The following is a 12846-nucleotide window of genomic DNA, read 5'->3' as shown; positions in this document are numbered from 1 at the left end:
TGTATATAGCCGGTACAAGGCTCTAACCTCCATCTTGCTTTCTTCAGGTCCCTGCTGGTGTTCCCGGCCGGTCAGCGATGGTCCAGTGAGGAGAATTGCCCCGTGTAACATGAAATAGTGAGTCAGTGTCATCATGGGGCAGAAGAAGAAGCAGTGTCCCCGGCTGCTGGACTACCTGGTAATCATCGGTGCAAGGTAAGCCGAATGTGTTATACATAGCGCCAGCATACTCAGCGGCGCAGTACAGAGAGCACTATCCACATTCCTATCAGTATGTCCGGGTGTACAAGGAAAGCAGAGAACCCGGGGAGGACATGCACACCCCATGCACACATGCACCCCAGACCTGCCCGCACCAAGTGACCCATCTCCTGCCGATAGGCTCAGCACACTGCACCGCTATATACTGCACCAGCTGTACAGAATGGGGAGACATGACCAGTTATATTATTAGGTTAGTCACCGACTAATAATAGAACATCAAATTATGTCCTGACAGTAATAGACGGAGTTAACCCTTCTCTGGCTGTATAGTACAATAATTCTGTATATTATATCATCTCCTAATCTCTTCTGCTGGGGGGTTATTTACAAGGAACCTGTCAGCACTTTGGGGGACTCTGACCCACCTTCTTGTCCCTTTGCTGCTCTTTTTGCTGCTTCTCCTCTCCTCGTCCATAGTGCCCCCTCCCTGTAAGCAGGTAGACCAGTGCCTGAGGACATGCTGGTAGTTTAATGTCCTCAGGTTTGCTGATGGGTTCCCTTTAAGGAGGACTGGGTGCACTGTGCTGGCTCAGTGGTTATTACAAGCCCGAGGCCATGACTGCAGTTCCTGCCCAGTGTTTGCAGGTTGGGATTTGCAGCCGCTTCTCTTCTGAGTTTCCGGACATTCTCGATTCCCTTTTGCATGTTCCAACAAACAAAATATCAAAGGGGTTATCCCAGCATTAAAGGGGTTATCCTAGCATTAAAGGAGTTATCCCAGCATTAAAGGGGTTATCCTAGCATTAAAGGGATGACTGAGACCTCAACACTGGACTCTGATTACCTATACACAGTATAAGGCCAGTGGGGGTTCAGAGTCTGGGGTAGGGAGAAAACTGATTCTGTCCAGAGCCTGCCCCTAGCACCACCAGGGGGAGGAGACTGATTCTGTCCAGAGCCCGCCCCTAGCACCACCAGGGGGAGGAGACTGATTCTGTCCAGAGCCCGCCTCTAGCACCACCAGGGGGAGGAGACTGATTCTGTCCAGAGCCCGCCCCTAGCACCACCAGGGGGAGGAGACTGATTCTGTCCAGAGCCCGCCCCTAGCACCACCAGGGGGAGGAGACTGATTCTGTCCAGAGCCCGCCTCTAGCACCACCAGGGGGAGGAGACTGATTCTGTCCAGAGCCCGCCCCTAGCACCACCAGGGGGAGGAGACTGATTCTGTCCAGAGCCCGCCCCTAGCACCACCAGGGAGAGGAGACTGATTCTATCCAGAGCCCGCCCTAGCACCACCAGGGGGAGGAGACTGATTCTGTCCAGAGCCCGCCTCTAGCACCACCAGGGGGAGGAGACTGATTCTGTCCAGAGCCCGCCCCTAGCACCACCAGGGGGAGGAGACTGATTCTGTCCAGAGCCCGCCCCTAGCACCACCAGGGAGAGGAGACTGATTCTATCCAGAGCCCGCCCTAGCACCACCAGGGGGAGGAGACTGATTCTGTCCAGAGCCCGCCCCTAGCACCACCAGGGGGAGGAGACTGATTCTGTCCAGAGCCCGCCCCTAGCAGCACCAGGGGGAGGAGACTGATTCTGTCCAGAGCCCGCCCCTAGCACCACCAGGGGGAGGAGACTGATTCTGTCCAGAGCCCGCCCCTAGCACCACCAGGGGGAGGAGACTGATTCTGTCCAGAGCCCGCCCCTAGCACCACCAGGGGGAGGAGACTGATTCTGTCCAGAGCCCGCCCCTAGCACCACCAGGGGGAGGAGACTGATTCTGTCCAGAGCCCGCCCCTAGCACCACCAGGGGGAGGAGACTGATTCTGTCCAGAGCCCGCCCCTAGCACCACCAGGGGGTGGAGTCTGATTCTGTCCAGAGCCCGCCCCTAGCAACACCAGGGGGAGGAGACTGATTCTGTCCAGAGCCCGCCCTAGCACCACCAGGGGGAGGAGACTGATTCTGTCCAGAGCCCGCCCCTAGCACCACCAGTGGGGAGGAGACGGATTCTGTCCAGAGCCCGCCCCTAGCACCACCAGGGGGAGGAGACTGATTCTGTCCAGAGCCCGCCCTAGCACCACCAGGGGGAGGAGACTGATTCTGTCCAGAGCCCGCCCCTAGCACCACCAGGGGGAGGAGACTGATTCTGTCCAGAGCCCGCCCCTAGCACCACCAGGGGGAGGAGACTGATTCTGTCCAGAGCCCGCCCCTAGCACCACCAGGGGGAGGAGACTGATTCTGTCCAGAGCCCGCCCCTAGCACCACCAGAGTGATATATGGATCAGATATTGCTGATAGGATATAACTGCAGATCAGCATCAGATGTCAGAGTGCAGATAGACAGGTCCGGCCCTCATGGCGGTGCGATCACATGGGCTGGTCTGATGGATGACTCTGACAATAATATCTGGGGCTCCTAGTGAGCCATGACATTAGACGGCCAGACTGCCACCTACCTGACGCCCGCACACATAACATGGGGACACCCTGTGAAGACGTTGGCTCAGAGGTTTTGTGGGACCCCTTGTGGGCGCCGGTCGTTGACCCCCTGATGACTTCCCCTTCTATCCTCTCTTTTTTCTAGGCAGCCAAGCAGTGACAGTATTGCCCAGACCCCCGAGCTTCTCCGGCGTTACCCCCTGGAGGACCATGCAGAGTTTCCGCTTCCACCGGACGTGGTTTTCTTCTGCCAACCAGAGGGATGTCTCAGCGTGCGGCAGAAACGGATGAGCCTGCGGGACGACACCTCATTTGTGTTCACGCTCACCGATAAGGACAGCGGCGTCATACGTTACGGAATCTGTGTGAATTTTTACCGCTCCTTTCAGAAACGCATTCCGAAAGACAAAAGCCGCAAACAGCCGAAGACGGCTCCTGAGAATGGCTGTGAGGGCCCGGACGGAGGGCCGACCTTACAGGCCCCCAGCACTGCAGAGTCCACTCCCGATATCAATCACTCTCCTCGAGGGAAACGTCTGTCTAAAGGAGCCCAAAGGTCACGTAACAGCACCCTGACCTCGCTCTGCATCATCAGCCACTACCCCTTCTTCTCCACCTTCAGGGAATGTCTCTACACCCTCAAGAGGTTGGTGGACTGCTGCAGCGACAGGATGGTCAGCAAGAAGGCCGGAATATCCAAGGGCGTCCAAAGGTAAGCCGTGTCTAGTTGTTGGTAGCCATAGGGTGATCGGAACAGTGGCCCCTGGTGCACCCCATCATGGGATGTCCTATTGTAGACCACCTGGAGGTGACCGCTATTGATGTCTCCTATAGAACCCTTGTGGGTGATGTAACAGGCTGCAGTGATGATCCGGGCCTGACTGTGGTGCCCTGACCTTTAGGCCGCGACCTGCCCGCTGTGGCGCCCTGACCTCTAGACCGCGACCTGCCTGCTGTGGCGCTCTGACCTCTAGGCCGCGGCCTCCTTGCTGTGGCGCCCTGACCTCTAGGCCACGGCCTCCTTGCTGTGGCGCCCTGACCTCTAGGCCGCGGCCTCCTTGCTGTGGCGCCCTGACCTCTAGGCCACGGCCTCCTTGCTGTGGCGCCCTGACCTCTAGACCGCGACCTGCCTGCTGTGGCGCTCTGACCTCTAGGCCGCGACCTCCTTGCTGTGGCGCCCTGACCTCTAGGCCGCGGCCTCCTTGCTGTGGCGCCCTGACCTCTAGGCCGCGGCCTCCTTGCTGTGGCGCCCTGACCTCTAGGCCGCGGCCTCCTTGCTGTGGCGCCCTGACCTCTAGGCCGCGGCCTCCTTGCTGTGGCGCCCTGACCTCTAGGCCGCGGCCTCCTTGCTGTGGCGCCCTGACCTCTAGGCCGCGGCCTCCTTGCTGTGGCGCCCTGACCTCTAGGCCGCGGCCTCCTTGCTGTGGCGCCCTGACCTCTAGGCCGCGGCCTCCTTGCTGTGGCGCCCTGACCTCTAGGCCGCGGCCTCCTTGCTGTGGCGCCCTGACCTCTAGGCCGCGGCCTCCTTGCTGTGGCGCCCTGACCTCTAGGCCGCGGCCTCCTTGCTGTGGCGCCCTGACCTCTAGGCCGCGGCCTCCTTGCTGTGGCGCCCTGACCTCTAGGCCGCGGCCTCCTTGCTGTGGCGCCCTGACCTCTAGGCCGCGGCCTCCTTGCTGTGGCGCCCTGACCTCTAGGCCGCGGCCTCCTTGCTGTGGCGCCCTGACCTCTAGGCCGCGGCCTCCTTGCTGTGGCGCCCTGACCTCTAGGCCGCGGCCTCCTTGCTGTGGCGCCCTGACCTCTAGGCCGCGGCCTCCTTGCTGTGGCGCCCTGACCTCTAGGCCGCGGCCTCCTTGCTGTGGCGCCCTGACCTCTAGGCCGCGGCCTCCTTGCTGTGGCGCCCTGACCTCTAGGCCGCGGCCTCCTTGCTGTGGCGCCCTGACCTCTAGGCCGCGGCCTCCTTGCTGTGGCGCTCTGACCTCTAGGCCGCGGCCTCCTTGCTGTGGCGCCCTGACCTCTAGGCCGCGGCCTCCTTGCTGTGGCGCCCTGACCTCTAGGCCGCGGCCTCCTTGCTGTGGCGCCCTGACCTCTAGGCCGCGGCCTCCTTGCTGTGGCGCCCTGACCTCTAGGCCGCACTGGTCCCATTCATTGTAGCAGCCTGTGTATCTCAGAGGGGTGTAGGGGCTGATCCCCACGGATCCCTGCCATCTGCCATTATGTTATTAGATTGACCTCTGACTGGTCCGTAGCGGTCACTGAGGGGCTAATGGATGCCCGATATGACACCCCTGGATCGGAGGGACTTTTGTGGGATCAGTTACATCCTCCTGTATTAAAGGCTCTGTCTTATTGATGGATAATATGTTGCTATTGGCTGTTTCTATGGCAGTGATGTCATTATGGGATGTCTGTGCAGCTGTCGGGGCATGCTGGGACTTGTAGTCTCTGGTCAGCAGGCCGCTCCTACATCTGTCCGTGTCTGACTGTGCCCTAGAGCCACGATATGTACATGTGTATTGCCAAGTGTTAATGGAGTCGCGGCGCGGTTGTCAGATGTCGGGCCGTGGAACAGATGGCGAATCCAGGACAAGTCGCCACAAAGCCGAGAAATATGAGGATTAACAGTGATCATCATAGCAGAGAGGCCGCAGATGTCCGACATACAAGACCGCCACCGCTTATATCTGCTATGTCGCATCCAGAGTATCACTACATGTCTCCGAGGTTACTCTGGGCCTTGTAGTCCTTACATCATCTTCTTATGTCTAACAGGGGCTCTATCGCTGGATCGTTAGAGGGGCTCTATCGCTGGATCGTTAGAGGGGCTCTATCACTGGATCATTAGAGGGGCTCTATCACTGGATCGTTAGAGGGGCTCTATCGCCGGATCGTTAGAGGGGCTCTATCGCCGGATCGTTAGAGGGGCTCTATCGCCGGATCATTAGAGGGGCTCTATCACTGGATCATTAGAGGGGCTCTATCACTGGATCATTAGAGGGGCTCTATCGCTGGATCGTTAGAGGGGCTCTATCGCTGGATCGTTAGAGGGGCTCTATCGCTGGATCGTTAGAGGGGCTCTATCGCTGGATCGTTAGAGGGGCTCTATCGCTGGATCGTTAGAGGGGCTCTATCGCTGGATCGTTAGAGGGGCTCTATCACTGGATTTTCGCTATTTTAGAGCCCCTTTAATAATCAAGTGATAGAGCCCTTTTAAAGTAGGGCAGTATATCCAAAATATAAGCCCGATGACAGAGAAGCTGAGCTGTGTGCTATATAGGGGTATATGATAGAGGAGAGAAGCTGAGCTGTGTGATATATAGGGGTATATGATAGAGGAGAGAAGCTGAGCTGTGTGATATATAGGATAGAGGAGAGAAGCTGAGCTGTGTGATATATAGGATAGAGGAGAGAAGCTGAGCTGTGTGATATATAGGGGTATATGATAGAGGAGAGAAGCTGAGCTGTGTGATATATAGGGGTATATGATAGAGGAGAGAAGCTGAGCTGTGTGATATATAGGGGTATATGATAGAGGAGAGAAGCTGAGCTGTGTGATATATAGGATAGAGGAGAGAAGCTGAGCTGTGTGATATATAGGATAGAGGAGAGAAGCTGAGCTGTGTGATATATAGGGGTATATGATAGAGGAGAGAAGCTGAGCTGTGTGATATATAGGGGTATATGATAGAGGAGAGAAGCTGAGCTGTGTGATATATAGGATAGAGGAGAGAAGCTGAGCTGTGTGATATATAGGGGTATATGATAGAGGAGAGAAGCTGAGCTGTGTGATATATAGGGGTATATGATAGAGGAGAGAAGCTGAGCTGTGTGATATATAGGATAGAGGAGAGAAGCTGAGCTGTGTGATATATAGGGGTATAGGATAGAGGAGAGAAGCTGAGCTGTGTGATATATAGGGGTATATGATAGAGGAGAGAAGCTGAGCTGTGTGATATATAGGGATATATGATAGAGGAGAGAAGCTGAGCTGTGAGATATATAGGGGTATAGGATAGAGGAGAGAAGCTGAGCTGTGCGATATATAGGGGTATATGATAGAGGAGAGAAGCTGAGCTGTGTGATATATAGGGGTATATGATAGAGGAGAGAAGCTGAGCTGTGTGATATATAGGATAGAGGAGAGAAGCTGAGCTGTGAGATATATAGGGGTATAGGATAGAGGAGAGAAGCTGAGCTGTGTGATATATAGGGGTATATGATAGAGGAGAGAAGCTGAGCTGTGTGATATATAGGGTTATAGGATAGAGGAGAGAAGCTGAGCTGTGTGATATATAGGGGTATATGATAGAGGAGAGAAGCTGAGCTGTGTGATATATAGGATAGAGGAGAGAAGCTGAGCTGTGAGATATATAGGGGTATAGGATAGAGGAGAGAAGCTAAGCTGTGTGATATATAGGGGTATATGATAGAGGAGAGAAGCTGAGCTGTGTGATATATAGGGGTATATGATAGAGGAGAGAAGCTGAGCTGTGTGATATATAGGGGTATATAATAGGAGAGAAGCTGAGCTGTGTGATATATAGGAGTATAGGATAGAGGAGAGAAGCTGAGCTGTGTGATATATAGGGGTATATAATAGGAGAGAAGCTGAGCTGTGTGATATATAGGATAGAGGAGAGAAGCTGAGCTGTGTGATATATAGGGATATAGGATAGAGGAGAGAAGCTGAGCTGTGTGATATATAGGGGTATAGGATAGAGGAGAGAAGCTGAGCTGTGTGATATATAGGGGTATAGGATAGAGGAGAGAAGCTGAGCTGTGTGATATATAGGGATAGAGGAGAGAAGCTGAGCTGTGTGATATATAGGGGTATATGATAGAGGAGAGAAGCTGAGCTGTGAGATATATAGGGGTCTGATATCATAGTGGCCTTACCCTAGGACTTGCTCCCTGTATATACAGGACCTTTGTATTCTTGTAGTGTTTGCATTTCCATGACACTTGTATGACCAGGCTTTGTGTGCACATGTAAACACGTGAAGGCAGAGCATAACACAGCTGCAAAATGAGGTGGGATATATAGTGGGTTATATAGAGGGGTATATAGTGGGTTATATAGAGATAAGATAAGATAAGATAATCCTTTAATAGTCCCACCTTGGGGAAATTTCAGCGTGTTACAGCAGCATAGTAATACAGATACAGGATAATACAGAGTAATATGTTACAGACGTAGACACAGATAAGCTGAGAAGAGAAGATATACTAGGAGTCCATGGCAGCTAAGGAAAAACAGAAGAGAAAGAGGAAGACCTCATGGTCATCCTCATAATCATTAGTTCTCTGTGCGGAGTGCTCTTCGTTTGGTCTGATGTAGAGGGGTATATAGTGGGTTATATAGAGGGGTAACATGTAAATTATCACCCCTTAAAGTATAGAATGTGTACACAGCGCCCCCTGGTGTACAGACAAGCAGCTCCCCCTGGCCGGGGTACAGTACTGAACATGTAGTACTGCCCTATACAGTAGAGGGCGCTGCTAGTCAGTCAGTCAGTGCATGCCCATCACTAATGCGGGGATCTAGCTGTGGGTGATCTTAAAGTCAATCTCACAGCGCCCCCCATCAGTCATGGCAGCGTCCCCGGTCAGTCCTGTAGTCTCACAGCGCCCCCCATCAGTCATGGCAGCGTCCCCGGTCAGTCCTGTAGTCTCACAGCGCCCCCCATCAGTCATGGCAGCGTCCCCGGTCAGTCCTGTAGTCTCACAGCGCCCCCTATCAGTCATGGCAGCGTCCCCGGTCAGTCCTGTAGTCTCACAGCGCCCCCCATCAGTCATGGCAGCACCCCCGGTCAGTCCTGTAGTCTCACAGCGCCCCCCATCAGTCATAGCATCGTCCCCGGTCAGTCCTGTAGTCTCACAGCGCCCCCCATCAGTCATAGCATCGTCCCCGGTCAGTCCTGTAGTCTCACAGCGTCCCCGGTCAGTCCTATAGTCTCGCAGTGCCCCCGGTCAGTCCTATAGTCTCGCAGTGCCCCCCATCAGTCATGGCAGCGTCCCCGGTCAGTCCTATAGTCTCGCAGTGCCCCCGGTCAGTCCTATAGTCTCGCAGCGTCCCCGGTCAGTCCTATAGTCTCGCAGCGTCCCCGGTCAGTCCTATAGTCTCGCAGCGTCCCCGGTCAGTCCTATAGTCTTGCAGCGTCCCCGGTCAGTCCTATAGTCTCGCAGCGTCCCCGGTCAGTCCTATAGTCTCGCAGTGTCCCCGGTCAGTCCTATAGTCTCGCAGTGCCCCCCATCAGTCATGGCAGCGTCCCCGGTCAGTCCTATAGTCTCGCAGTGCCCCCGGTCAGTCCTATAGTCTCGCAGCGTCCCCGGTCAGTCCTATAGTCTCGCAGTGCCCCCGGTCAGTCCTATAGTCTCGCAGCGTCCCCGGTCAGTCCTATAGTCTCGCAGCGTCCCCGGTCAGTCCTATAGTCTCGCAGTGCCCCCGGTCAGTCCTATAGTCTCGCAGCGTCCCCGGTCAGTCCTATAGTCTCGCAGCGTCCCCGGTCAGTCCTATAGTCTCGCAGCGTCCCCGGTCAGTCCTATAGTCTCGCAGCGTCCCCGGTCAGTCCTATAGTCTCGCAGCGTCCCCGGTCAGTCCTATAGTCTCGCAGCGTCCCCGGTCAGTCCTATAGTCTCGCAGCGTCCCCGGTCAGTCCTATAGTCTCGCAGCGTCCCCGGTCAGTCCTATAGTCTCGCAGCGTCCCCGGTCAGTCCTATAGTCTCGCAGCGTCCCCGGTCAGTCCTATAGTCTCGCAGTGCCCCCGGTCAGTCCTATAGTCTCGCAGTGCCCCCGGTCAGTCCTATAGTCTCGCAGCACCCCCCATCAGTCATGGCATCGTCCCCGGTCAGTCCTGTAGTCTCACAGCGCCCCCCCATCAGTCCTGGTCGGTCTGTAGCCCGTCACCTCTTACTGCTGGCCGTTTCTGCCCCATCCCCCTCATTCTCTCCAGACTGAAGCCGCGTCCTCATCAATAGTAGATGAGTGTGAACCTGCGCGTGACAGTATGGAAACTGCCCGAGCCTGTAAATCCAAAGAGTGTGCAGCCGCGGGTGTATTCTAGGTAGATGTGTGCATGCAGCTCTGGAGGACGTATGGACCTTCTCCAGGCAGGGAATATGGAACATGTAGTGATATTTAAGGGACAGGGAGGCATAGAGCATACAGTGATCTCTATAGGACAGGGAGGCATAGAGCATACAGTGATCTCTACGGGACAGGGAGGTATAGAGCATACAGTGATCTCTATGGGACAGGGAGATATAGAGCGTACAGTGATCTCTATAGGACAGGGAGGCATAGAGCGTACAGTGACCTCTATAGGACAGGGAGGTATAGAGCCTACAGTGATCTCTATAGGACAGGGAGGTATAGAGCGTACAGTGATCTCTATAGGACAGGGAGGTATAGAGCATACAGTGACCTCTATAGGACAGGGAGGTATAGAGCATACAGTGACCTCTATAGGACAGGGAGGTATAGAGCATACAGTGATCTCTATAGGACAGGGAGGTATAGAGCGTACAGTGATCTCTATAGGACAGGGAGGTATAGAGCATACAGTGATCTCTATGGGACAGGGAGGTATAGAGCGTACAGTGATCTCTATGGGACAGGGAGGTATAGAGCGTACAGTGATCTCTATAGGACAGGGAGCTATAGAGCATACAGTGACCTCTATAGGACAGGGAGGTATAGAGCATACAGTGATCTCTATAGGACAGGGAGGTATAGAGCATACAGTGATCTCTATAGGACAGGGAGGTATAGAGCATACAGTGATCTCTATAGGACAGGGAGGTATAGAGCGTACAGTGATCTCTATGGGACAGGGAGGTATAGAGCGTACAGTGATCTCTATAGGACATGGAGGTATAGAGCATAAAGTGATTTGTATGGGACAGGGAGGTATAGAGCATACAGTGATCTCTATAGGACAGGGAGGTATAGAGCGTACAGTGATCTCTATAGGACAGGGAGGTATAGAGCATAAAGTGATTTGTATGGGACAGGGAGGTATAGAGCATAAAGTGATCTCTATAGGACAGGGAGGTATAGAGCGTACAGTGATCTCTATGGGACAGGGAGGTATAGAGCGTACAGTGATATCTATAGGACAGGGAGGTATAGAGCATACAGTGATCTCTATAGGACAGGGAGGTATAGAGCGTACAGTGATCTCTATAGGACAGGGAGGTATAGAGCGTACAGTGATCTCTATGGGACAGGGAGGTATAGAGCGTACAGTGATCTCTATGGGACAGGGAGGTATAGAGCGTACAGTGATCTCTACGGGACAGGGAGGTATAGAGCGTACAGTGATATCTATAGGACAGGGAGGTATAGAGCGTACAGTGATCTCTATAGGACAGGGAGGTATAGAGCGTACAGTGATCTCTATGGGACAGGGAGGTATAGAGCGTACAGTGATCTCTATGGGACAGGGAGGTATAGAGCGTACAGTGATCTCTATAGGACAGGGAGGTATAGAGCGTACAGTGATCTCTATAGGACAGGGAGGTATAGAGCGTACAGTGATCTCTATAGGACAGGGAGGTATAGAGCGTACAGTGATCTCTATAGGACAGGGAGGTATAGAGCGTACAGTGATCTCTATAGGACAGGGAGGTATAGAGCGTACAGTGATCTCTATAGGACAGGGAGGTATAGAGCGTACAGTGATCTCTATAGGACAGGGAGGTATAGAGCGTACAGTGATATCTATAGGACAGGGAGGTATAGAGCGTACAGTGATATCTATGGGACAGGGAGGTATAGAGCGTACAGTGATCTCTACGGGACAGGGAGGTATAGAGCATACAGTGATCTCTATGGGACAGGGAGGTATAGAGCGTACAGTGATCTCTACGGGACAGGGAGGTATAGAGCGTACAGTGATCTCTATAGGACAGGGAGGTATAGAGCGTACAGTGATATCTATAGGACAGGGAGGTATAGAGCGTATAGTGTACAGGATATTTGGGTGGAGCTGATGTGCGCTCTGTACACTGCAGTGGAATATGTTAGTGCTATGTACACCTATATATTATGTATAGTCTCCTGTGTGGTCGGCGTGCCAGGCCATGTGAATATTATTTATCCGCGCTTCGATTTTCTCCGGGTTTTCCTTCTGTCCTACTTGGTGGCATCACAGAAATAGTTGTGACTTGTTGTGACTGATTCAGCCGCACAACCCGCGGTGCGATCCTCCTCTGCACCGATCTGAGGTCCGCTGTGTGAACATGGCCTAATCCATGACCATGCCCCTATTCAGAAATGTCTAGGAGGAGACACACGCCGGTGGATAGAAGAAGAGACGGTGCGGAGTTGTATGTTACGTGGTGTCAGGAGAGGCGTCTGTGGGGACGGGAGAGGATTCATGGCCGACGTCTCTTATTCTCTGTGTTAGCTCTTCCTGTCGCTCAGTGGAATGAACATGAGCGCGCTTTGTGGACGGACGCCCTTGGAAATGGAGGAGGCGCCTTTTATTAGGAGAAAATCAGATTCTTCTCGGCCCTTCTGGTATAGAACATGAATAAAGCCGAGTGTGCGCATCAGGCCACGTGGGGGAGAATAATGAGTAATCCCCAGACGGGGGCAAATATCAGAGCGAATCCGACGTGACCAACCGCGCATTGTAATGGCAGCTGAGAGTGTATATAGTGTGTACAGGATTACTAGTGTATATGTATCAGCCTGGTGACGTGGGAAAGCTCAGACTATACAGAATGTGATATGGACTCCTATAGGTGGCGCTCTAATCCTGCTTACTCCTGGTTTATTGAAGCTGGAATAGAAGGATTGGGTGGATGAAATCCAACATGTGTGATCATTGAGTTCCGTTAGAGTCATGAGCCCCACACACACACCAGGAGCCCCGTACAAGCCCCGCACACACACCAGGAGCCCCCGTACGAGCCCCGCACACACACACACCAGGAGCCCCCGTACGAGCCCCGCACACACACACCAGGAGCCCCCGTACGAGCCCCGCACACACACACCAGGAGCCCCCGTACGAGCCCCGCACACACACACCAGGAGCCCCCGTACGAGCCCCGCACACACACACCAGGAGCCCCGTACGAGCCCCGCACACACACACCAGGAGCCCCGTACGAGCCCCGCACACACACACCAGGAGCCCCGTACGAGCCCCGCACACACACACCAGGAGCCCCGTACGAGCCCCGCACACACACACCAGGAG

At 54.1% G+C, this 12846-nt stretch overlaps 1 protein-coding gene across 1 annotated transcript in view; it reads left to right on the top strand.

The window, feature by feature from the left end:
- The window catches only part of MADD (MAP kinase activating death domain), an 86444-nt gene that overhangs the window by 6867 nt on the left and 66731 nt on the right, over window positions 1-12846 (top strand). Inside the window, exons 2-3 of the mRNA XM_075280720.1 lie at window positions 48-195; window positions 2784-3350. Coding sequence (XP_075136821.1) covers window positions 134-195; window positions 2784-3350 — 629 coding nt within the window. The 5' untranslated portion in view covers window positions 48-133. The remainder of the gene's footprint in view (window positions 1-47; window positions 196-2783; window positions 3351-12846) is intronic.

This window comes from Leptodactylus fuscus, chromosome 7 (assembly GCF_031893055.1).
Source record: "Leptodactylus fuscus isolate aLepFus1 chromosome 7, aLepFus1.hap2, whole genome shotgun sequence".
NCBI lineage: Eukaryota > Metazoa > Chordata > Amphibia > Anura > Leptodactylidae > Leptodactylus > Leptodactylus fuscus.
This window is presented reverse-complemented; position numbering and strand designations above follow the sequence as displayed.